General features: G+C 35.0%; 2 protein-coding genes across 2 annotated transcripts; one reads left to right on the forward strand and one right to left on the reverse strand.

Annotated features, from left to right (window-relative positions):
• Window positions 1-376: 376 nt before the first annotated feature.
• DNAlig4 (DNA ligase 4) lies at window positions 377-17895 on the reverse strand. Its single transcript, XM_019051258.2, has 17 exons — window positions 17766-17895; window positions 16434-16657; window positions 15169-15326; window positions 14094-14248; window positions 13043-13218; window positions 11975-12186; window positions 11141-11298; window positions 10766-10961; window positions 9628-9754; window positions 8638-8764; window positions 7381-7574; window positions 5614-5751; window positions 4516-4765; window positions 3605-3879; window positions 2886-3008; window positions 1917-2032; window positions 377-764 (listed from the first exon to the last, which is right to left on the reverse strand). The coding sequence occupies exons 2-17, from the start codon at window positions 16608-16610 to the stop codon at window positions 644-646; spliced, it is 2703 nt and encodes a 900-aa protein (XP_018906803.2). The 5' UTR covers window positions 16611-16657; window positions 17766-17895; the 3' UTR covers window positions 377-643.
• Window positions 17896-17958: 63 nt separating this feature from the next.
• LOC109036860 (mitochondrial import inner membrane translocase subunit TIM14) lies at window positions 17959-21615 on the forward strand. Its single transcript, XM_019051269.2, has 4 exons — window positions 17959-18117; window positions 18817-18951; window positions 19840-19947; window positions 21353-21615. The coding sequence occupies exons 1-4, from the start codon at window positions 18115-18117 to the stop codon at window positions 21458-21460; spliced, it is 354 nt and encodes a 117-aa protein (XP_018906814.1). The 5' UTR covers window positions 17959-18114; the 3' UTR covers window positions 21461-21615.
• Window positions 21616-22447: the final 832 nt, after the last annotated feature.

Raw genomic sequence — 22447 nt, forward strand, 5'->3', positions numbered from 1 at the left:
TGATTCGATTGAGACGGACTGAGCAGGATGTCAAATTTTCGGCAATACAGATTTTCAACGCACTGCCTTGGAGTGTGAAGCTACACTTTCGAAATGCTGATCTAACGTCTTTCTTTAAGGGGCTGCGTGCTTTCTTATTAGAAAAAGCCTTCTACAATCTTCATGAACTTGTAGGCTAGTAAAATTTAATACTTGTACCTTATGTATATTCGCTGTAACTGTACCAAATATGACGTGTGCCATAGCCTCAGCCAGAGGCTCAATTGTACAAATTATATAATAAATAAATAAATAAATAATCATGGAATTCCAGAACGATTAAAAAAAATTGGGATGGTATGATGGTATGAAACAATTTAGTGACAGGCGAAAAAGGTAAAGTAGGAACAATTTTATTTCCGACAAATTGGAAACACAAATAATATGAAAGACTTGAAATCACTGGTACAGAGCTTTCAAAAAAGTTATAGGAGGAAACTTCTTGACACAATTAAAATATACGTAAATTGGACAGCAAAACAGCTCCACAAAACTTTGAAATGACTTCCGACCGACCTTAAACTGGGGATAATTTGGTGGAAATAAAAAAAAATTCTAAAAATTAAAAATATCACAGCCAAGAAAAAATTCAAACATGTCAATTTTACGCATCAATCATCCTTTTTTCTTCAATACAGCTTTCAACCCACTTTTCGCTGACTATCTGATAATTGAACTTCCTTGCTTGTTTAAGAGAATTTAGAACACGAATGTTTTCTGGATGCCTGAAAAAAATAAACAGAAAGTTATTAACTTCAAAAGTAACGGACGAAATTGAAGAAAATTTTAGAAAGCACAAAACTACCTAACTGCAGGCTGATTATTGAAATTGATAGACAAAGCTATGGGCAGAGAAGACAAAGTGAAATTGAAGGGATCGGAGGTCCTATTTGTGGAGGCGGGTGGTTGCACTGGAAAAAGGTGGTATGGAAGAGACTAACTAACAGCAACCGAGGAGAGACCCCACAGTTAGTACATCATTTTCCCTCTTAGTCTATAGGAACCGGCAGTCTCAACCAATGAGATCGTTCCACTCCCCTTTTGTCTTATGTATCTATCGAAATGTCTATCCATTTAGATAATCAGCCTTCTGATGGAGAACTCACAAATTGAATGGCTGCACTCATTCTTACCTGATATGCAAGTCGATGACCCATGTCTGAGAACAATACCAGCATTTTTAAAACTGCCCACTTCCGTTCCTTGTCTATTTTTTGACAATAACTGATCAACACTATTTAAACACTCTATGATTATTTTCCTCCTTAAGGAGGATGATTGTTGAGAATTTCAAGCACTAACCCCTTCTATCAAGCATCCTTCTCAAAAGAAAACAAAGTGGGGGCCAGCTGACTGATTGTTGAAAACGAAATTGGTGGACAAAACGAAACACAAAGGAGGAAAAGAAAACATGGAGCGATCCTATTGGTGAAAGTAGGTGGTTGCAATGGACAATGGGGGTAAGTAATAGAGTAACTGAAAGCAGCTCATGAGAGAACTCGTAAGTTAGTCCACTATGTTCTACCTCACTCCATGAAAATCACCTGTTTCAACCAATAGGATCCCTCCATTTTCTTTTTTCTCCATTGTCCGTCACTTTGTCCATCGATTTCAATAATCAGCCTGCAAAAGTTGAGTTTGATTTTGTAATTGATGGTGTTTCAGCACTTTTGCTTCCGACAGCAGACGTCAACATGGAGTGTACATGCTTTTTCTGTATTTTTTTTTTTGGGGGGGGGGGGGGGGGCTTTAAGATTGATTGCAAAACTTCCATGCAACATAATCTTGCCGTCTCATAAAATAAAAACTTTTTTTCCTGTCTAATTCATAGAAATATATTCCTTCAAGTAAAAGTATGTAAGATAATGATAACATACTTAGAAGGATAAATAGTGTGGGTCGTGGAGTCACTTATTTCTTTTTCCAAGATTCCACCATAGAATGCGAAGTCGAGTCTGGCGGTCTCGAATTCAGGATTTAAAGAACTGAGTCCCTGAAAAGAGAAAACCATGAAAAACCAAGTTCATAAAAATACATTTGATAATGGCTAGGTTTCTATAAATTCATCCTTATTTTTCTAAAGTTTCATCATTACACATTATCTCATCATCTTAAACCTAGTAGAATATTATAGCTATGTCAATTATACCAAAATGATGGCCTGAAAGGTTTGTAAAATACTAAACGTTTTTCAGAATTTTGTGTCTTCACCCAAACTAATTTTAAATTTTTGTTATTAAAATATAAAAATTCAGAACTTTGTACTCAATGAATGTAACCAAATGAGAATGATAACAAAACAAACAAATGACAAACACAAAAAGAAACAAAACAAATATGTAAAACAAAGATAGTTTTAAAAGTCAACCTATTGTTCAATCTTGTGCTTTAGCGATAAGAATTTTTAGAAACTCCACATTTTCTCTAAAAATGTATACTTTATGCTTTTTTCAGGTACAAAATGTTTTTTACTAAAAAAACAAAATGTTTCCGTGGAAATAGGCAGGTAGCATAGCTATAGTATCTTGAAACTTCAATTTTCATAGCACTTTCTTGAGAAAGTTAAACAAGAAAAAAAACGGACAAAAACAAACTTTCAAATTTTCCAATTTTTTGGCACTTTCATCCAAGGAAAAGTTTCCTCTTAACAACTTTGATTAATTTATTTTTTGAATTCTTGATTCAGAGAAATTTTAACCATAGACACAACCCAACCCAGCAGTTGTGAAAGTGATTTCCTTCAGTGACCGACCACATACTGATCGTCCATCCTGATAATTCCCATATTGAATCTTGCCCATAAAGACAAATGTTAACGCTGGCCAGCTAAATAAAGTATTACTTACATCTGCCGGTATGCCAAAAAATGCTCTACACTGTCTGAAAAATGAGTAAGGACAGGTTTTATTGAGCAACTTCTTTTCAAATTGGAGCATCTGCTTGGGCATTCCAAAAACGACCTTGTCATCCTGCAATTGAAAAGCAAAAAAAATTAATAGGTGTATTAGTTTACTAGCCGCTTCAAGCTCAGTCAGCCAAAAGATTTCCGCCTCCTAGACCCCAAGGCAATAGCTTTGCAAGCCATCTCACTTTGACTAAAGACTATGAAATAAAAAGAAAAAAATTGAAGCAAAATATGAAGGAAATGTAAAAAAATAAAGAAAATGATAGAACATGGGTAAAAAAGAGAATAAAGCTACAGACAAAGAAGACAAAGGCAAAATGGAGCAATTCTATTAGTGGTTGCAATGGACAAAGGAGGTAACAAACGGCAACTCATGAAAGATCCTACAGTTAATTCATCATTTTCCCCTTAGTCTGTCACAATCACTCGTTTCAACCGATACAATCCTTTCACTTCCCTTTTGTCTATCAATTTCAATAATCAGCCTGCTGGCTGCTTTCGATGAGCTTCGAGGAAATTTCTTGAAGAGTGTTTGAGAAAAATTTAGACAGCTTAAACTTTTCAACATTTTGGAATCCGATCAAAAATGGAAATGCAGAAGGGAGATTTCTCCAAGTAACAACATGAGAGAAAATTTAAAATCAAAGCGTAAAGTCTTACATGAAGTCGCATTGCAAGAATTGTTTCTTTCAGGCTACTTTCGGTGGCAAACTCAACGTAACTGTCAGAGAACTGATCATATTTATACTTGAGATCTTCTTTGGCTTGCTTGCCCATGAATATTAAATCATTTGGAGTCCACTGGATGAGCTTGACTTCAGCGAAACATCTTTCCAACCAATCAAGCTTGGCAATGGTGTAGTCGCCAACTTTTATGAGATTCTTGATCCGCAACTGCTTGGGATTGCTTGTGACAATACAGAAAGTATCAGAGCCTGCATAAACAAAAAACAGAGTGAAAATTACTCAATTACTAAAAGGTTTCCTTTGACCTCAGCTTGAATTTACTGATTCCAATGTAAATCATAAACAATAATTTCTCACTTGAAAATTATTTGGACATTTTAAACATGTCAAGTGTGTTTAGCATGAAGATTTGATGAAAAAGCATACTTTGAGGAGTGAGAGTATCTGCTGGTGGGACCTTTGAGATTTGGAACAGGTCAATTTAAACTTTTTTTGTTTCGTTTTTCTTGTATTTTCATTTCTGGCACTTAACCGTCTATGGCATAGCATTACGAATTCATAACAACATATTTTTGGGGTTTTTAAAAATTAAATCTTCCCCCTGTGCCATGATTTTGCAAAATTTCATAAGTTTTTTCTGTTTTCAAAAAATTGATTCCTTTAATCTTACAATTTTTTTTTAAAAAAAATTTTGTACTCAATTTTTTTTGTGCAAGCTACAAAATAGATTAGTGTCCCCTAGAATCTGAGATTCAAAATTAATTCATGCCTTTAAGGGTTAGGTTCTTTTTTAGAATGACTAATTCAATTGGAAAAAGTTTGCAACTAAAATAATTTATTAACAGCTGCAAAAAAAAAAAACAAAAAAAAAACAGATAAAATACCTGGGTTTTGTGCAATGTTGCCACCATGCTGTACTATTTTTGTCTCAACTTCTTGCTTCTGTTCCTTGTCAATAAAAATGCAAAATTCTTTGCCTTTGAAGATGGAAGAGAGTTTTTCAATATTGTTTACATCAGCGGAGCGGAATTCACTTCCTAAACTTGGTTTTTGTTGGATCGTTTTTTTGGCCCTTTTCTTGAGAGGAGACATTGTAGCCAATATGTGACCGGAGACAAGTTTGCCTTTTGATGACTGAAACATAAAAACTGGAGATAGTTGGAAGAGTACATCCTGATAGATAAATATAACTATGGACAAAGTGCAAATCCACATACCTCTATTTGCAACATTGCAGACTTACTGTTATCCTTTAATTTTTCTTCAAAAAGCTAGTCAACATAATTTTTGAAATAATTACCTTGATTTCTCTTCTTTGTTAATAGAATACATTACAAGCTATAAAATTGACTTTGATCACATTCAGCAAAAAGGAACCAGCGTTATTACATTGTTGTAAAAATGTTGCTTCATTATAATTATCTAAAAAATTTTCCTAGAACAGCAATTTTTTTGCTTGCCACCAGAAAATTGTCTATTTTAAAGGAATATAATTGTGTAAACTTGAATACTGTACATATATGGAGTATTTTTAAAAGAAAAGAAGAAGTTGCACAATTTTGAAAACACTGTAATTGCCCTGGTTCCTTTTTGCTAAATGAGATCCACTTGTTCCTCTTCAATTAAATATAATGGGATCAGAAATTTTGAAACACCTCAATGAAAATGCAAGGTTTTGCACTTAGGCCATTGGTACCCTGAAATTGGTCATTGAATGCGTGATCACTTGGAAAGCACAATGAAACAAAAATGATAAGAAATAAAAGGCTTCTACTTTGGGATATTTTTTTCCTATTGGGAAACTATTAAAAGGAAATAAGACTTTGAGGAAATTCTTAAAGAAATATCTACAGGAGCTTTAAATTGTGATGAGCTGATTAACTGGCAGCTGGATCTTTGAGTTTATGATTAAAAAAATGCATAGTCACAAACACTAAAAACAAAAAAATGAGGCAGATACTTTAAAAAGAATGTCAATTTACCTCCAAGATTTTAAAGAACTCAGGAACTGTCAAACAATCTGTCCAGGGTTTATCGTCTCTTACTTTTTGAATCCTTGGAAACCGCAAAGTGTGGCCAACATGAAATGAATCACTCGGTACAGCCTCAGTGGCTTTTACCTATTAGAAGGACAATAATTACAGAAGCCGTTACTTGATTACTCAAAAGCTTGAAAATTGCAAATATGAAATAATTTGTGAGGATACAATAAAGAGATTGCAAGATTTAAAAAAATATTACGAAGGACTGTCCAATTTTCTGTGATTACTTTTGAGCACCTCACAACATTATAGATATGGAATGTTCACTGAAAATATCTGTTCAACCAATCACCATATCAACAGTGAAACTACCAGACTATGTATGTCCGTTTGGGACGTTTCAGACTTTCTGTTATACTTTATTTTTGATATTGAAAACTACTCAACATCGATTCTTGAAAATTTCCGTATTTATTCTTCTCTGTGCCAGAAGAAGTCCGTGAAAATTTCAAGGAATGATATGGATTTGTTCTCCTTCAAAATAATAAAATTGGAGCGAAGATTTTTAGACACTGCAAACGAGTTACGTTGTCCGGTAGTTTCACCATTGACATTCTTTTGATTAAGGGGAAAAGGCAGGTGAATAACGCATGAAAAAAATATTTTTCACCGTTTCAAGTCCCAACATCAAAAGCTTATTGATGCAACTAATAAATATCGGCCCATTTTATATTGCCCAATCACCAATTAAGTTGCCCACTTGCTAATTGACAATGGTTGCACCGAGGTTCTTGAAAAATAAAAGGTGTGATTTTCCAACAGCAACTCACTTAAGTTTTCTACGGTAGGAATTTGCCAATCAAATGTAAAAACAGCAGTGGAACTCGACATAAATCTCTTTCGAATATGATAAAAATCCAAAATTGAATCTTAAAGGCTATCTTCAAAATTTTTTTCTTCTAGTTCAGCACTGGGCATCAAAAGAAAATATGGAAAATAATTAGCAGTTTTGTCTATCCATTTGTGACAGTCCACAGGAGAAGAAATTTTAGTTCACAGAGGCAAAACTGTCAGTGGTGTGATTTATAATCGGAAAGAATAATCAGATAAAAATCAGATTTTGAGAGAAAACTCTCTTTTACATCCTAAAGATTAAACGGAGATCATTTGGGTTCATTTTTAAGCTTGGAGATGGTAAAAACCAGCATTTTAAACGAACAATTTTGTGCCCTACAGGTTGATTATTGAAATCGATAGGCGAAGCAATAGATACAGATGACAAAGGTAAAATGGAGCAATTCTACTGGTGAAAAGGGATGGTTGCAATAGATGAAGGAGGTAAGTAATCGCCTAACTAACGGTAACCCACATGAGACCCTTTGGACAGTCCATCATTTTCCCCTTAGTCTGTGACACTACATGCCCGTTTCAACCAATAGGCGGATCACTCTATTCTCTCCTGTTTTCGTTGCCTATAATTTTGTCTATTAATTTCAATAATCAGCCCGGCGAACTTGGAGGATTGGAATTTTGAGTGGCTTTTCTTGAAACTACTCTACTTTTTAATTACAAACTTCACTGCATCATAGACCTGGTTTGGTTCAATCATTTTGAGCTTGTTTTGGTTGCAAAATATTCAAAGTACACTCTCCTTTGCTCTTGTATCAATTGAGAAATTTCTAGTTCTTGTAGACAAGGGTTCTTTTTTCCAAGGATGGCTGATTTTTTTAATTTATTTTTTTGCATACTCCTATGACCAGCCAATACCTGTAATATGATGGAATTTTTTGGCTCAATCCATAGATCTGGTATTTCTTTGGTCCAAATTATATTTGGTGGCATGATTCCAGTTTTAACTCTCCTCCAGTGGGGCGCAAGTTTAGCTCCAAGCTCCGATAACTCTTCCTGCGTGCACCCAGATCCAACCCGCCCAAAAGAATGGAATTCTGTAGGGTTTTCACCTAAAATATTCAAATGCAAAAAGAATTACTTGTACAAAAATTTATATTCAGAAAGAAAAACTGCACTCATTTTGCAGTAAGGAACTATGTCCTATTTCTAGCTCATCTATAAAAACACTTAACTACATAAGGAGACTTATGACGCACACGTTGTTTTTAAACTGAGCCAAAGATAGTAGAATGTAGTCAAGTTAATCTCTGCATTTGTAGACATAACACTTCATGTCTCTGAACAAAAAATCAGCAGCCTAGTAGATGTTCATCATGGTCATAGAACGCTTATCATTTGATCATTTAATAATATAAAATAGGGCGATTTGCGATTTTTTAAATCACTATATTACAAACTTGCATATGTACTTCCTAACTTTTAATCTGTGCTGGAAAGCATTCGTTCCAAAAAAAGAGATGACAGCTTTACCCATTTTATCATACTCAGAACTTCAAAACTAAGATTCTTCTGTAAGTCATTTCATGCTCATTGTAAAACTAGAGCAGAATTTTTTTTTATTTTCTAGGTCACAAAAATGCAAAAAAATTGAGAGAATCATGCAAAATTATGCCATCAAGATTCATCAAAATATTTAGAGATTACATACAAATCTATTTTCAAAGAAAACATGAGTAGATACTTAAAATTTCAGTTGTCCTAGACCTTTTCTAGACTCTTTTTTTATGGATCAAATTTTAGAATGTTGTCTAAGGCTAAAAATTTGCTGGTGGGAACTTGGTTTGAGGACTCTTTAGGGTTAAATGTAAAACTGTGAAGAAATGAAATTGTTCAGTTTTTAGTAGTTATTAGAAAAGTGTAAAGCTGTACTTGTTTCACACACTAGAAATCGACGAAAATCCTGTCACCCTCTGAATAATCAATTTTGTGAATTACAAACAGAATCAATCAAAACCAATGGAAGGTGAGAAAGATCGATCTTTCAACAATAGATTTTACTATTTGCAGGTTGCTATCCTTTCAAATTTTCCAAACAAAAGCGGTGGATAACTTGTTTCACAGTTTTCAAAAATAAAAAAACTCATTCATCAGAAAAATCAAGTTAACAATTACCGGGAATGGATGATGGCGCAGCGAGTGCATATAAGAAATGAGTGACAGCCGTTCTCCATCTTCCCTCTCCTCCATAGTAACCTCCAATGATGAGAACATCCAACTCAATCATGCTGCCTTCAGTGTACTGCCATTAAAAAATCGAGAAACATTGATTGGTAAGCATCAAATGTATTGCACTGATACCTATTGCAACATGCCAAGTCTTACCAATGACCACTTATTTGGAAAAATAGCCAGAAAATTCTGATGTTGGTTTTATTGTTTTAAGTTCTTTGGTATATGGAGGTCACAAAAAAATTCCTTTGAATCTGAGTTGTGCTAAATCCGAAACTGAAAAACGAGTGATATGGAAACTGGATAGGGGTATTGCGAAAACTAGTAACTTTCATTTTAAAACAACCGGAAGAAAAAAAATTGTGCAATAATGGCACAGAGGACTTTCGAAAATCGTTGCACATTGAGGGCTGCAGGTTAGTATTGAAATTGATGGACAAAGCTATAGACAAAGAAAACAAAGAGAGAATGAAGCTATGCAATTGGTTGAGACGAGCGGTTGCTGTAGACGAAGGAGGAAAATGATGAACGAACTATAGGGTCTCTCGTGGGTTTCCATTGGTAAGTGTATTGCCTACCTCTTTTTTCACTTGTTACCACCTGCTCCCATCGGTAGAATTGCTCCATTATCTCTTTGTCTCTTTTGTCTTTAACTTTTTCAATTGACTTCAATAATAAACTTGCAACTACTTTTTACTAATGCTGTTGGTGGTGTGAGTATCACAAGGTACTTAGTAAAATAAATGCAAAGCCTAATTTGACTGAATCTAGCAGAGGTTCTTCATCAACAAATTTATGAGCCGCAGGAATACTCATCTGTGGATTGAACTTCACTAACAACAGAAAGTAATGAAGAATTAAGAGTTGAAACTGAATCTGGGAGGAATAATTTACCTTCCACAAATAGTGATAAATAGTGAGTCTTTTACATACCTCAGGTTTGATTTTGTACCAGCCATCTTTCCTTGAGTTTGGTTTGTACACGGAGAATGGGTTTTTTATCATGATTCCTTCTTCAAAATTATCTATGGCTCGATTCAATGCACTTAAGATTTCTCCTCTGTGACAGTACAAAGATAGAAATCAGATTGATCATGAAAAACAAGAGTTTATATTAACAATCAGATATTTTAGTATCGAGCCACTCATTTAAGTATTAAAAACTGTAGGGATACATTCAGAAGATGAAATTTCAATCTTTTATCGATACATAATTCAGTGCAGAAAGCTGTATATTCTGAGAAAACTGCAGACCGTTGGAATTTTGGCGACTTTAAAAATCGCACATCAAAGAGATCTACAGATGCCAAGTTCATATTATTTTCAAAACTGAAAATTCCTCAATTTCTTCTTAGTTTTTCCTGGGTTCATGCCGCAAAAAAAAAAAAAAAAAATTAGGCATGAAAACCATTTGAGAGGTTGGAACGTTAACTTTTTTACTTCCATCGCTGTAAAGTGCCAAAATATCCTGCCTATATTTCTTTATATTTAGTAGTACTTTTTTCAAAGTCTCTGTATTTTTCAACCTTCTCCTCGTGAAATCAAACTTCCCAATTTTCTCTGATTTTTCCAATTTTTTTGGTCATTAAAAACCCTAGAATTAGCGATACTTCGATGATGAAACATGGCTTGACAAAAACATGGACTTCGATTACAAAAAGTAAAAGTTTTTGCCACTATGTGCTTCATTTTTCAAAGAGAGTAATACTAATACTTGACACACAATTTTCTAAGATTATTCTAGGGAGAATAGGGAAATATCTGCGGTTTCCAAACAGTAGTGATGATCAAACATCTTTCAAAAATGTAAGATCTGACAAAAATATGCAGCGTCTCAAACCAAGAAGGATAGTTCTGTTACATAGTTTCACCATCGCATTGGCTGCAATTGATTTTCTTGGTCATGAACCTGCTGTATAAGGTAGATTTCTGAGCGGTTCCCGTGTTTCTTCGCAATCAAATGCAGATTATTGAAGTCTTAAATAGATGATATTAGTGCAGCTTTCAACAAGAAAACTTTTAACAAAACAAATAGGTTTCAAAAAATAAAATCATATGAAAGCAGTATTACTTGTTGGTAACTTTGCTGCGGACAGTGTTCATGAATATTCCTTCCACAGGCGTGAAAACTCTATTCAGTATGCCAACTCTATCATGCAGTGGCATGTTGGTCAAAACCTGGTCGTTGAGCAATAAAATATCAAAAGCACAGAAACAGGGATTATGAACGTTTCCAACCTTAAGCATCTTTACATCTATTTCAGCTCCTGGAACAAAGGTGCAATAATTATTAAGACACACACTAAAGAATTAAGGAGGGATCTAATTTTGAAGCTAATAATTGACACATTCATACGCAGAAATTGGTTGTTTGGAAGCATACTCAATTTTGAAAACTAGCAGGTAATATTCTTGAAAAGTTGGGAAAAATAAAGTTACGGCTTACCTTTAGTTGTGAAGTTTTTCATTTTTGAGTTCCAACACATCATTTCCCCATCTAAAATACAATTTTTCACAGATGGCAAGAACTGTTTGGATAAGTAAGGTGAGAGGTTTCCTTGAGAGGCGTTTTCTCCATAGGTATTTGTGTAGTCAAAACCTTTCCTGCAACACAGAGAAACCTCACAGGAAACTAAATTGGTTAAGAGTTTTCAAACTTGAACTCCAACTTACATTTTTTGGCAGAATTTTACGGGCTAGTTATATGAAAAATTTTAAACAAATTTTCTTGCGAGGACAGTGAAAAATCAGATAAGAATATGTGCGATGAGAACGATTGATCATCCTTCAAAAAAGTATGAGCAAAGGGAATCTGCAACGTATCAACCTAGAAAATGTGGTTTTGCCGTTTCATCATCAAAATCATGCACTGATATAAAAACCCAAGCCAAGGATGGAGGGGCTTGGAGAACAAGGCACATAAAAGCAGTTTTAGCTATTTTAAAAAATATGCGTTTAAAGTTTCAAAATTACATGGAGCCTTATGGCGGAAAGGAAGTTTAAACTCTCTTTTTGATGCTTTGAAGTTAGATTTTAGTTATGAATTTTTCACAGAACATACTTTCCAACTGGTTTTAGTTGAGTTCAGGAATAACTCAATTCTTCAAAAACTGCACATACATGCCTTGACTTCCAAGCATCTCGATTGCAGATAGGACTCATGATGAACAGCTGATGAAACATTGAAAATACTTTAAGTGTATGTAAAAAGTCATTGATTAGAAAAGTTCTTTAAAAGCAGACACCAGATAGCTGTCAGAGACATTTTAGAAAATCTTACCTGGTATAGTACTTAAATTTCCCATCACCATAATGCAACTGAAATCGTTCACCGTCCCACTTGGGTTCTACGAGATAGTATTCTTGCCTGGGAAGGTCTTTATCTACATTTTGAACATCACATCTTTGAGCGAGCATCGGTCGAAACTTATCCCATAAACAAACCTCTATTTCGTGGAGGTGAGTATTGCGATCTTTCAGAGTGCTGCAAACCTAGCAAACAGAAATGAGATGGACTTTAATATTCCACAAGATAATCTCACTCACCTGTCAAATATACATAAGTTCCCCCTCCCCTCTGAATTGTCACCCTAATTAATTCGTTTTTAAAAAATTAATTAAACAGGTTAATTGAAGATGGGCATAACCGTCCAAAGTCAAATTAGCTCAAACGGAACCCTTTTACCTGTTTAATTTGAATTTTCAGAATAAATTTTCCAGATTATGATGTACATATCCTAAGAGCGCCAACAATAATAATGGTTTGGTTTTCAACCTGTAGAAATTTTGTGTGAAAAAAACTTGCGGACTTCAGAGCAGTTTGGAGAGGAGTGCTTTGGTTCTTGCTAGGTATGACAGAATTCAACTTAGGTTTGTCACTTATTTTTTGAGACTGGCCCATTTTTCAATTTAACTTGACAAAATTATTCACTCAAAAACTGTGCCTTCAAAGACTTCTTGTCCAAAACTATTGCATGAGCACAGCATTAAAGTACTTAAGAGGCTAAAATCCAATTTGAACTGAGGTTCCTGGTCTGGTCCCACTCTGTAATATAAATTCAGTACCCTAGAGTCAAAAGGTACCTAACTCCGTTTTGGTCATTCCGAGATATCAGAGAAAATCCGTGCGTTAACCCCACTGATTCCAATGTAAATCGCAATTTTTGAAATTCTGTATCTCATAACTGACATAAGATAGGACAATCAAATTTTCCACACACACGGAACTGTTATTTGAGATTTCCAAAACAACACAAACTTGATTTTTTCAAAAATGTGAGTTAGGTAGGTATCTTTTGGCTCTGGGGTACTGAATTGAATTTATTGAAAATCTTTTCCTTGGACTCACCTTTTTTAAACAGTTAGAGACATCATATAGATCAACAGCATCCCTGTGGAAAGTTGATAGGATTTTGTTGTTTCCAATGCCTAGTTTCATATCTTTCAACAGCATTCGCACCAACCATTTTTGTTCGCTTGCTGACATTTTCCTCATTAGTATGGTCAGCTCATCATCGATGCCTCCTACAAGTAAAAAATAAATGAATAAAGGAATCAACCCATTAAAAAGGAAATATGTTTATGAGCCTTTGGGTATTATCTACAATATCGAGTGTCTTGAATCCGCACCAGGAAACTTTTTATCAAAAAAGAGAGTTTGAATTTTGGCTTCCAACACAGTGTACTTCTAGCTTTGGTTGACTCCTAAATTTCTCGATTCTACACTATGGATGCAATGGATCCTCTGACTTTAAAGACAATGGAGCTCTTGCATGTGTCAGGAATTTGTGATTTAAGCTCTGATTCCGATGTAAAATTTCACCAGTAAAACGATGGTGCCACTGGTTTTCTATGAAATCAACTCTAAAGCTCAAACAAAGCTCTCAAATTTGAGGCTGTAATAGAGGAGATATTCCACACTGCCCTGCGAGTCCACCTCTTCATTAAGACAAGCTCTCTACGCAAAGATAAGGAGCAAATATGTAAGCAGGGTTGCGGTGAATCAAATTTCGGAGTCCCCCGACAAAGTGGCAACCCTGTCAATGTGTTTGCTCCCTATCTTTCCATAGAGAATTTGTCTTGATATAGAGGTGGACTCCCAGGGTAGCGCAGGATATCTCCTCCAATACAGCCTCAACTTTGAAAGCTTTTTTTCTTAAGTTTTGGAGTTTGTTTCAGAGAAAACCAGTGGCGCCATCATGTTTCTTGCAAAATTTTAGATAGGAATTAGTACCTTAATCACAAATTCCTGACACATGCAAGAGCTCCATTTACATTATTACTAAAAAAGAAAAAAGGCATGTTCTTAAAATCAGGTCTTTGCCCTCCAGTAATGATGACAATTTCAGTTTCAGCTTATTATTTTATGCAAGCTATTCAAGATGAGAGGAAAAACTTACTGGGGTCGTTTGATGCATTCTTGTTTGCAATGTTATCCAAATGTTGATTCACATCTGAAATTTTGAGGTTTTCATTAGATGAAATTCGACTCTTTAAAACATCATAAATGACATCAGCAAAATCACCAGCAGCTTTCCCAGCTTTTGACGGATTCCTGTGTGATGGGAGTAAAACAAATAGATTATCTTTTGGGAAAAATTCATCATATTTACATGAGAATATAATGAGTACTTTCAAAGATTCTGTAGGATTTTGAAGGTCTATTCATGCACTCCAGATAAATTGATGACTAAAAGCCATAGTGAGAGTTCAGAATTAGATATAAATAGAATCTTTTATGTTATTCTACCTTCGATTTTTGAGCCTTTCATGCACCTATTTTGTGTAGAAAAGCATTCCAAATAAGTTGACCGATTTTTTTAACACGAATGACAATCTTCCATTTTCATTTTCAGTATTGTGAATGAATACAAGAATTAATATAGTGGATTTTCTGTCTCTACCTCATATTGAGGGTTGCCATAATTTCTTCACCATCAAATTCTCTAACTATTTTTGCATTTCGCTGACTCCAAAATTTTTTTCTGACATTCTTGTAAAACTTCCACTTTGAGGTGTTTCTCTTAGAATTACACTTACTTCTGCTAAACGCACCTCGAAGAATTCCTAGATTTTTACCGTGAATTCCCTGACTTTTCCTGTTTTCCAGACCGCTGGCAACCCTGCATATTAAAAGTTGAGGATTTCCACAAATTTAGGGTTTTCCTAAATTTTTACACGCCTCACTGCATGCGTTATTGGACTTTTTCTGCACCCTCAAGGTGCAATTCAGCCACAAGCATCCAGAAATTCATTGCCAAAGCGTCTAGCATTAGCTTCGAATTGAAGTCAAAGAAAATGGCAAAAAAATTGTGCAGCCCCAGATCGTTTGCATCAATGCATCTAATTTTTTTTTTTTTATTTTTTTTTTTTTAGAGCAAATTCTGTCCTCAAAATTTTCTTTTGAAAGATAATTTAATCTCTAATGTACTAGAGAGGAGAGCCTCACAATTCTTAGGTTCAGAAACAACAAACCTGAAGTGTTGAAGTTTGGAAGCATCCCTACTGTCTTTAGCAAGGCAGAGAATTCTAACATATATCTGAGCTAGTTTCACTTCCTTTATGCCGTAGGGACCTCTTTCTCTATCTAAACTGGGAACTAGAAGCCGCATCACAGGGTAAAAACTGTCATTCTGCAACAAACAGATAGACAAAAATACTATGATACAGAAATAAGGTAACAATGTCATCAAGAAAAATAAATATTTAAAAACTGGACATTGAAAAAAGAACTTTTAACGCAATCAAATCCTCAATCTGTTAAAAAGATAAGTACAACTGGGCAAAAACAGCAGAAAATTTTTCATCAAAACAGTTTTCTTAGGTGCCAAAAGAGGCTTGTTACCTCGACACAAGTCAAATGGCAAATAGGAGAAGTTTTGGGAGAATATGTTTTGTTGAAGTATGAAGGTGCTTTAACTTTATAGGTACTTAGCAGGCATTTACAGCTATGTGCCAATATTAGCCCTTATTAGTGTATGTGATGGTTCCAGCTACGGTAGGGATACATAAAGAGAAATACTATACGGACACATTTACTTGCTCATCAGGCCGTCCGACGTGCAGTTCCATGCACCCTCTCCAAGTTGCAAATGTGCAGCATGCAACAAGAAACAACAGCCAACACAACATGTGAGCAGTGGCGGAACAAGCTGCAAGCGAGGCAGCCTGAGGAATAGGTTGTCTGGTTGGTATTCCATGTGAACTTGCCTTCAGAGGACCTACATTTGAGACAGTCAAACTAAGGTTGCCTGACAGGAAATCAACCTTGGAACCTCCCAATGTCAAGATCATAGGATCGGAGCTACAACTGCTACACCACAGGAGGCTAATGGATACATATTAAATTGACAAACTCTCCTTGAAGAGATCATTTTTTAAACTCAGATCTTAAAAGAACTCAGCAGATAAGTTTGCAGATGTTTAAGTTCAGTTTGATGTTGGTTTTCGGTATCTATCTGCATCTAACACCAGCACAGTCACGCTGTTGCACTCAGTCAATTTTTGATTGCTATAGGATGGCAGCAGAGCAGACACATGCAAACAGAAGGTAAATAACTGCCAACTTATCTGATGCAACCTCAAGCCTGAACCGAAAGATTTCTGATCACACACCTGTGCAGATTGTCAATTATTATTTTGAGGTATTTTTTATGAGCAGTTTGTATGACGATCACAGCTCAGTGCTGTAAAAGTCATTCACTGTTGAGGTTAAAAATGATAGGCAGTGGTATACTTACGATTCCTGGATTGATTTTTTTCACCTTAGCTGAGAACTCACGATAGTATTGAATGTATCGAAGCAAAATATCTCCTCGTTTCTTCCACTCACTGGAACTCAGTTTATCACAGAATCGACAAAGATCACTAAATGGGATGATATCACTCATACAAGCAGCTGTGCTGTAGTCTACCATGTTTGGTTGATTCCGCGATCCAGTATGGGTGCAGTTTCTACTGAACACTGAAATGGATAAAAAAAATTCACACGATAAACATGCAGCCATAAAAGACAATGTAGAAACCTATATGTACTTGATTACTTGAGCATAATTGCCTAGATCTATCCATATTGGTCAGTCATTCCCAGATCCAAAATGAGAATCTTCTGCGTATGACATCAGAATTACTGCTGCGAAAGCCAGAAAGCTGGAAATCAATGCTTCTCTTATAGGGAGAAGACTAATTTTTGTTGATGAATCATTTGAAATTTCTTACTTTAAAACCGTTTGAAACTTTTTGGAGTAAAAAAAACATTTAGACATTAGCATCCAGGATTTTGATTTAGCTGAATTTGCATTTTTATATTTTTAAAAGATTTTTGAAGTCAGCAATGTAACAAGCCATTTAGTCGTAAGGTGAAACCACCAGTTACAGACACCCGCAAAAATGTGACCAGTTATAGACACCCTTCGTCTAAATATGGTATTAATAAGAAAGAAGTGACTCGGTTCTTTGTGTGTTGTTTTTAATTCAACTCACTTGAGAATGTGGGTTGAATTAAAAACAACACACAAAGAACCGAGTCACTTCTTTCTTAGTAATACCATATTTAGACGAAGGGTGTCTATAACTGGTCACATTTTTGCGGGTGTCTGTAACTGGTGGTTTCACCTTATTGATTTGCGTGTAAAAATGACTGATGCAGAGGAAACTGTAAAAATGAAAGAACACAAATTCAGCAAAATCGAAACCCTGAATGCTAATGTCTAAACATTCCTCTCGACACTCAGAAAGTTTCAAAGGATCTAAAAGTAAGAAATTTAAATGATTCATCAGTAAAAATTGGTAATGCTTCCATAATAAAAACATTGTTTCCGACATTTCTGGTTTTTGAGGCAGTATTACCGACGGCACGATCCAATGGATAGGGGCGACTCCAAGCAAGGAAATCTGTGCAATGACTGACCTATATGGCTAGATCTTGATAACGGCAGAAATAAACCAAGGAAAAACCAAGCAAAAGGGGGCTCTCGAGAGTACTCAAGAGCGCAGGCGAACTTCTGTTACCCTGCAGGTTACAGTTGCAGAATATTAAAGCTGACGAGAAAGTTGAAATATGCCATACTTACATGTGATCAACTACGGTTATAACGCGATTATTGCCATTGAATCATCCTTTCTAGGAATTTAATTTAACTGGTACATGGATTCATTTAAACAAACTTACACTTACGATACGACAGCCCGGCATGATAAGAAGGTAAACAGGTAAACAAGGTCTATAGTATCGTAATGCACTCTAGCGGACAAAATCGTAACTGAGAATAAAAACAATGTTGTCAAAAATTAACCTTCAAATCCTCACGTCTATTCGTGTTGTTCATCTCTGTTCTTTTTGCGTTTCCAAAAAAAATTCCAACTTATTTTTAAACCAGTTTCAGTTTTGAGTTTGAGCCCTCCGTCACTTCTTCGAATACTATGGTGAGTTACTATCTTTTCTATTTTAAAATTTTTACATTATGTCAATAAAAGACTCCTTTCATCAGTCATTTGAACCACCTAACTTTGCACTGAATGATGTAATGGAGATTGCAGACACCCTTTGAGTGTCTAAAGTAAACGAAAAGCAGCAATCAACCCATCCAAAATTAAGTTTTAGCATTATACTTTTCTATTAAACTCCTAATTATTGCATCATCATCTATGTTTGAGGAACATCAAATTAGTCCTTCTCAGTGACGAAAGTTAGACTCTCCCGTGCAAGATTCAACTTCTAACAAGAGCCTTATATTTTGGGTCAGTTCTGGACCTTTCTAATTATCGCTGCAGCATACTGATAGGCATAGAAGCAGCTATACTCTGATGTAGTCCAGAAGATTGGCACAAGGATGTACCTAATGCTTCCTATGCCATTCTGATCATTAGTCTCTTAATCACCTTATGGGGGAGACGCAGAATGGCAAGTGCATCGGGACTAGCACCTGCGGCCAAACTTTACAAAACAGTTGTTAAAAATATGAACTTGAAATGAATTGCAAGAATCTACAGTTCTAAAAGATTTTACGTGAAGTCAACGTAAAAGAACGGAGGACGAATTTGGTGTGCAAACTTGACACCTAAATGTGTCTAATCTTTCAGTTATTTTCAATTTTTGATAGGATGTTTTATGCTTGATTTCAGGCGAGTTCACTTATCCTGGCAGGCATGGGGCTTGCTGCTGTAGGTTTTGCAGGTAGATATATAACACGGAACATGCCAGCAATGTCCTCCAAGTTAAATGAAGCCATGAAGGCCATACCAAACATCGATCCAAAAGTAAGCTGCTGTCTATTTTCTGTTTTACTTTTCATTGAGTGCAATATTAATGAGGGATTTTTAAACGGCAGTGTTAAACACCTCACATTTGAATTTCCGAAAACATCATTTTTTGCCAATTTGCAGAGGACACATATCCCTCCAGCAATGAAAGTTTCCCGAGGAAGTTACATCCCTGGAGCGGGTACCGGAGGAATGTCCATGGTCACTTACTCTTCAAATTATGAGTGTGCGCTGTGGAAATATCATGTTTGGACTTCATTTTGCAATTAGGAACTACTATTTCTGGCTCATCCGTAAAAAAACTTATGTACATAGGAAAATTTATGGTACATACGTTGTTTCTATACTGAGCCAGAAATTGTCATTCCTAATTGCAAAATGTAGTCCATATTTTCTTTTGGAAATAAGCCAGGCATTGTGGTCCCTAACTGGAAAATATTGTCATAGAGGTCTCAAGTTAAAGGACTCATCATGTAGTCTGTATCTTGTTTCTCGCAAAAATTTGCCAAGGTTATTGTATTGCAATCGGAAATCCTATTAGCCTGCAAGAGCTCCATCACCCAATGACGGTGTTTTTCCAATTGTTCCCAGTCATGGAAAAGTTTTGACTTACATCTCAGAGCTTCCCTATCAAAATTCATTTCAAGAATATTGAAGAATAAAAAAAGTAGGTACTCTATTCTTTGTCAAAGAGAGCAGTTTGGTACATCTTTTCCCTTAATTAAAACCCCTCTACCTAAAAATTTTTTTGTCCTCTGTAAAGATAAGGTCCTCTTGAATTTCCACTTCCATGATGCAGAACTTACTGAAGGTAGGTAAGTAACTGAATGGTACATTTTATTGATTGAAGTCTGATCAAATGTTCCAAATTGTTTATGCTTTCAGACATATTCCAACCGATACTACAAAGGAGGCTTCGAGCCAAAAATGAGTAAAAGAGAAGCCAGTCTGATCTTGGGTGTATCGCCTACCTCAAGCAAATCTAAAGTCAAGGTACGGTGCCAACTTTTTCTCCTGACTTTTTTTCCTCAGCCATTTTTGAAAACTGATCACTTTAAAAGTATCTGTTTGACTGTCAAAGACCTAACATTCATGAAGGTTGGCAAAGAAATGAAGGAAATAGTCAAAAACAGTCAATAATAGGAAGGAATAACTGGAAATAACAAGTGAGTAATTGAATAAACCAAAGCGATGTAAAATAACCTATTTTATTGCTAAAGATTTTTTGACTTGATAGTCATCATCAAAGCATAATTGCATTGCATTTTCCAAAAAAGTTCCAGGAGGATTCCAATGTTGCTAGGATTGTGCAACTTACATTCTTTGCAAAAAAATTACTGAAATCAGGCAAAAAAAAAAAAAATGAAATTTACGAAGGTAATTTTCGTCTTGAATTCATAGTTAATTAGGAATAAGGATAAAACTTGTTTAGATGATCAGTTTATATTTGCAAGGTAAAAAAAGTTGCAGAATATGAGCATCATTTGAATGCTCTTGGTGTCTTTTTGCAAAGTGCAATCTAATTACAAACGTCATATTATAAAAACGAAATTAATAACACATTTTTTAACACTGAATAATCATAATTCACAGTAAGTACCATGGAAGTGGTCTTCTTGATAATAGTTACAGTGTATAAGGATTATTCAGTGCTGAAAAATTTGGTATGCAACTTATTTTTATAATATGACACATTTAATTATACTCTGATGATGACTTCCGAGTCGAAAAGTCTTCAGCAATAAAATAAGTTCTAATTTTACATCGCTTTGGTTCGTTCATTCACTCATTACAAGTTGATGATGTTGGATATCGATTCACGAAATAACAAATAATATCAGAAAATATTCCTGTATGAGCAAGTAATCGATGATGTCATAAGGGACAATACTATGAATGGGACACTCTACAGTTAAAAACAGCTGAAAATTTTCGTAAATAATTATCCCTTCATGCGCCACAAGAAGGAGATGTGAAAATAGCAGGTAGGTAGATAAAACAATTTAAATTCCTTAAAATAATTTCTTGTGGGCTTATGAGTCTCAGAAATTTTTACATTATAAAGTGACGAAATTCAGAACAACCAACTCAAAATCATTTAAAGGATTGTAATGCATAGCAATAATTTCACTTTCGAGTCCAACTCTCTTTTTTGTAGACAAAACCTGTCTTTGAACAGGTAATTTTATTATGCCAATGTTTCTTTTCACTCAAAAACAACAATCTCTCTCTATGAATGCCATACATTAAGTGCTAGTTTGACCTCAGTTAAACCCAAAGATAGGTCAATATTAATCCTAACTGTTGAATGTGGTCTAATAATTGTCATTTTATAAACGATTAGAAAGTGGCTTAGAATTTTTTGTTATTAATAAAATTAATTTACATTTGATTTCAGGAAGCTCATAAACGGATTATGTCCCTAAATCATCCAGACAGAGGTGGCTCCCCCTATATTGCTGCAAAAATAAATGAAGCAAAAGATTATTTAGATTCTAACAAGTAGATATGTGATAATTATCTAAAATTGCAGAAGAAAATCTTTCATCAAGTCCAAAATGACAAGAAGAAATAACAACCTGATGGTACCCGTTAGTATTTTTTTGTAAATATCTTGTAAATAGAATTGAAATATAGAATAATATTTTATTTAAAAATGTATTTCCTTCTTCATTTCTGTTGTGAATTGTTGCCTATTTTCGAACATTTGACCCAATATCTCACTCATCACGAAGCTTTCATTAATTTTTAATCATGACCAGATCAAACCATTTGTTCTGTTGGCAGAATATCTTTTCCGCACTACAAGTAGTACATTTGTGGTAATTTTTTCGATTGTTGATCCCGCACCAATCAGATCTCAAACATCTGGCAACATCTACTCAACATTACATCTACATCAACTGCAGTAAATTTATTTAATCGCGCATGTTTCAAGATTTATATTTTAATCGTAATATTTGGTATGCATTTTTAATGCGTGTCTTAAATCGATATCATGCCCGAAGTATTTCAAGATAATTGAAAGCAACCGGGATAAAAATATGCTAGTTCATAAGAATGTGAAATACTGTGTTCACTCATTTTTCTTAAATGTGCCTCATATTTTCCTCAACGTTGCCACATACTGCAAAAAATTATTTGTGCGGAAACGATAATCGGAAAAATTACCACAAATGTACTTTGTGTGGAGAAGATAGTCAGCCGTTCAGTCATGCCAAATTTATCCACTCTATTATTTTTAAAACCAATGCTTCATTTGTTTTCTTTGAAAGTTTGAAAAAAATTCAAGTTAGGGGTGAAGTCTCATCATCCGTAACAGGCTAAACTAATAAGGGCCCAAAAAAATTGAGAAGTGAGTTAGACAAGGCATTTCGCTTCAAGCATCAAAGAAAATATGCTCTTTAAAAATCTAAGTGCCACCAACACTAGCGCATAGTCTCTTGGTTTTCGGCGATCTGAGAAAACTGGAAAGTCAGGAAAATCATTTGAA

This window comes from Bemisia tabaci, chromosome 4, assembly GCF_918797505.1.
Source record: "Bemisia tabaci chromosome 4, PGI_BMITA_v3".
Classification (NCBI taxonomy): Eukaryota; Metazoa; Arthropoda; class Insecta; order Hemiptera; family Aleyrodidae; genus Bemisia; species Bemisia tabaci.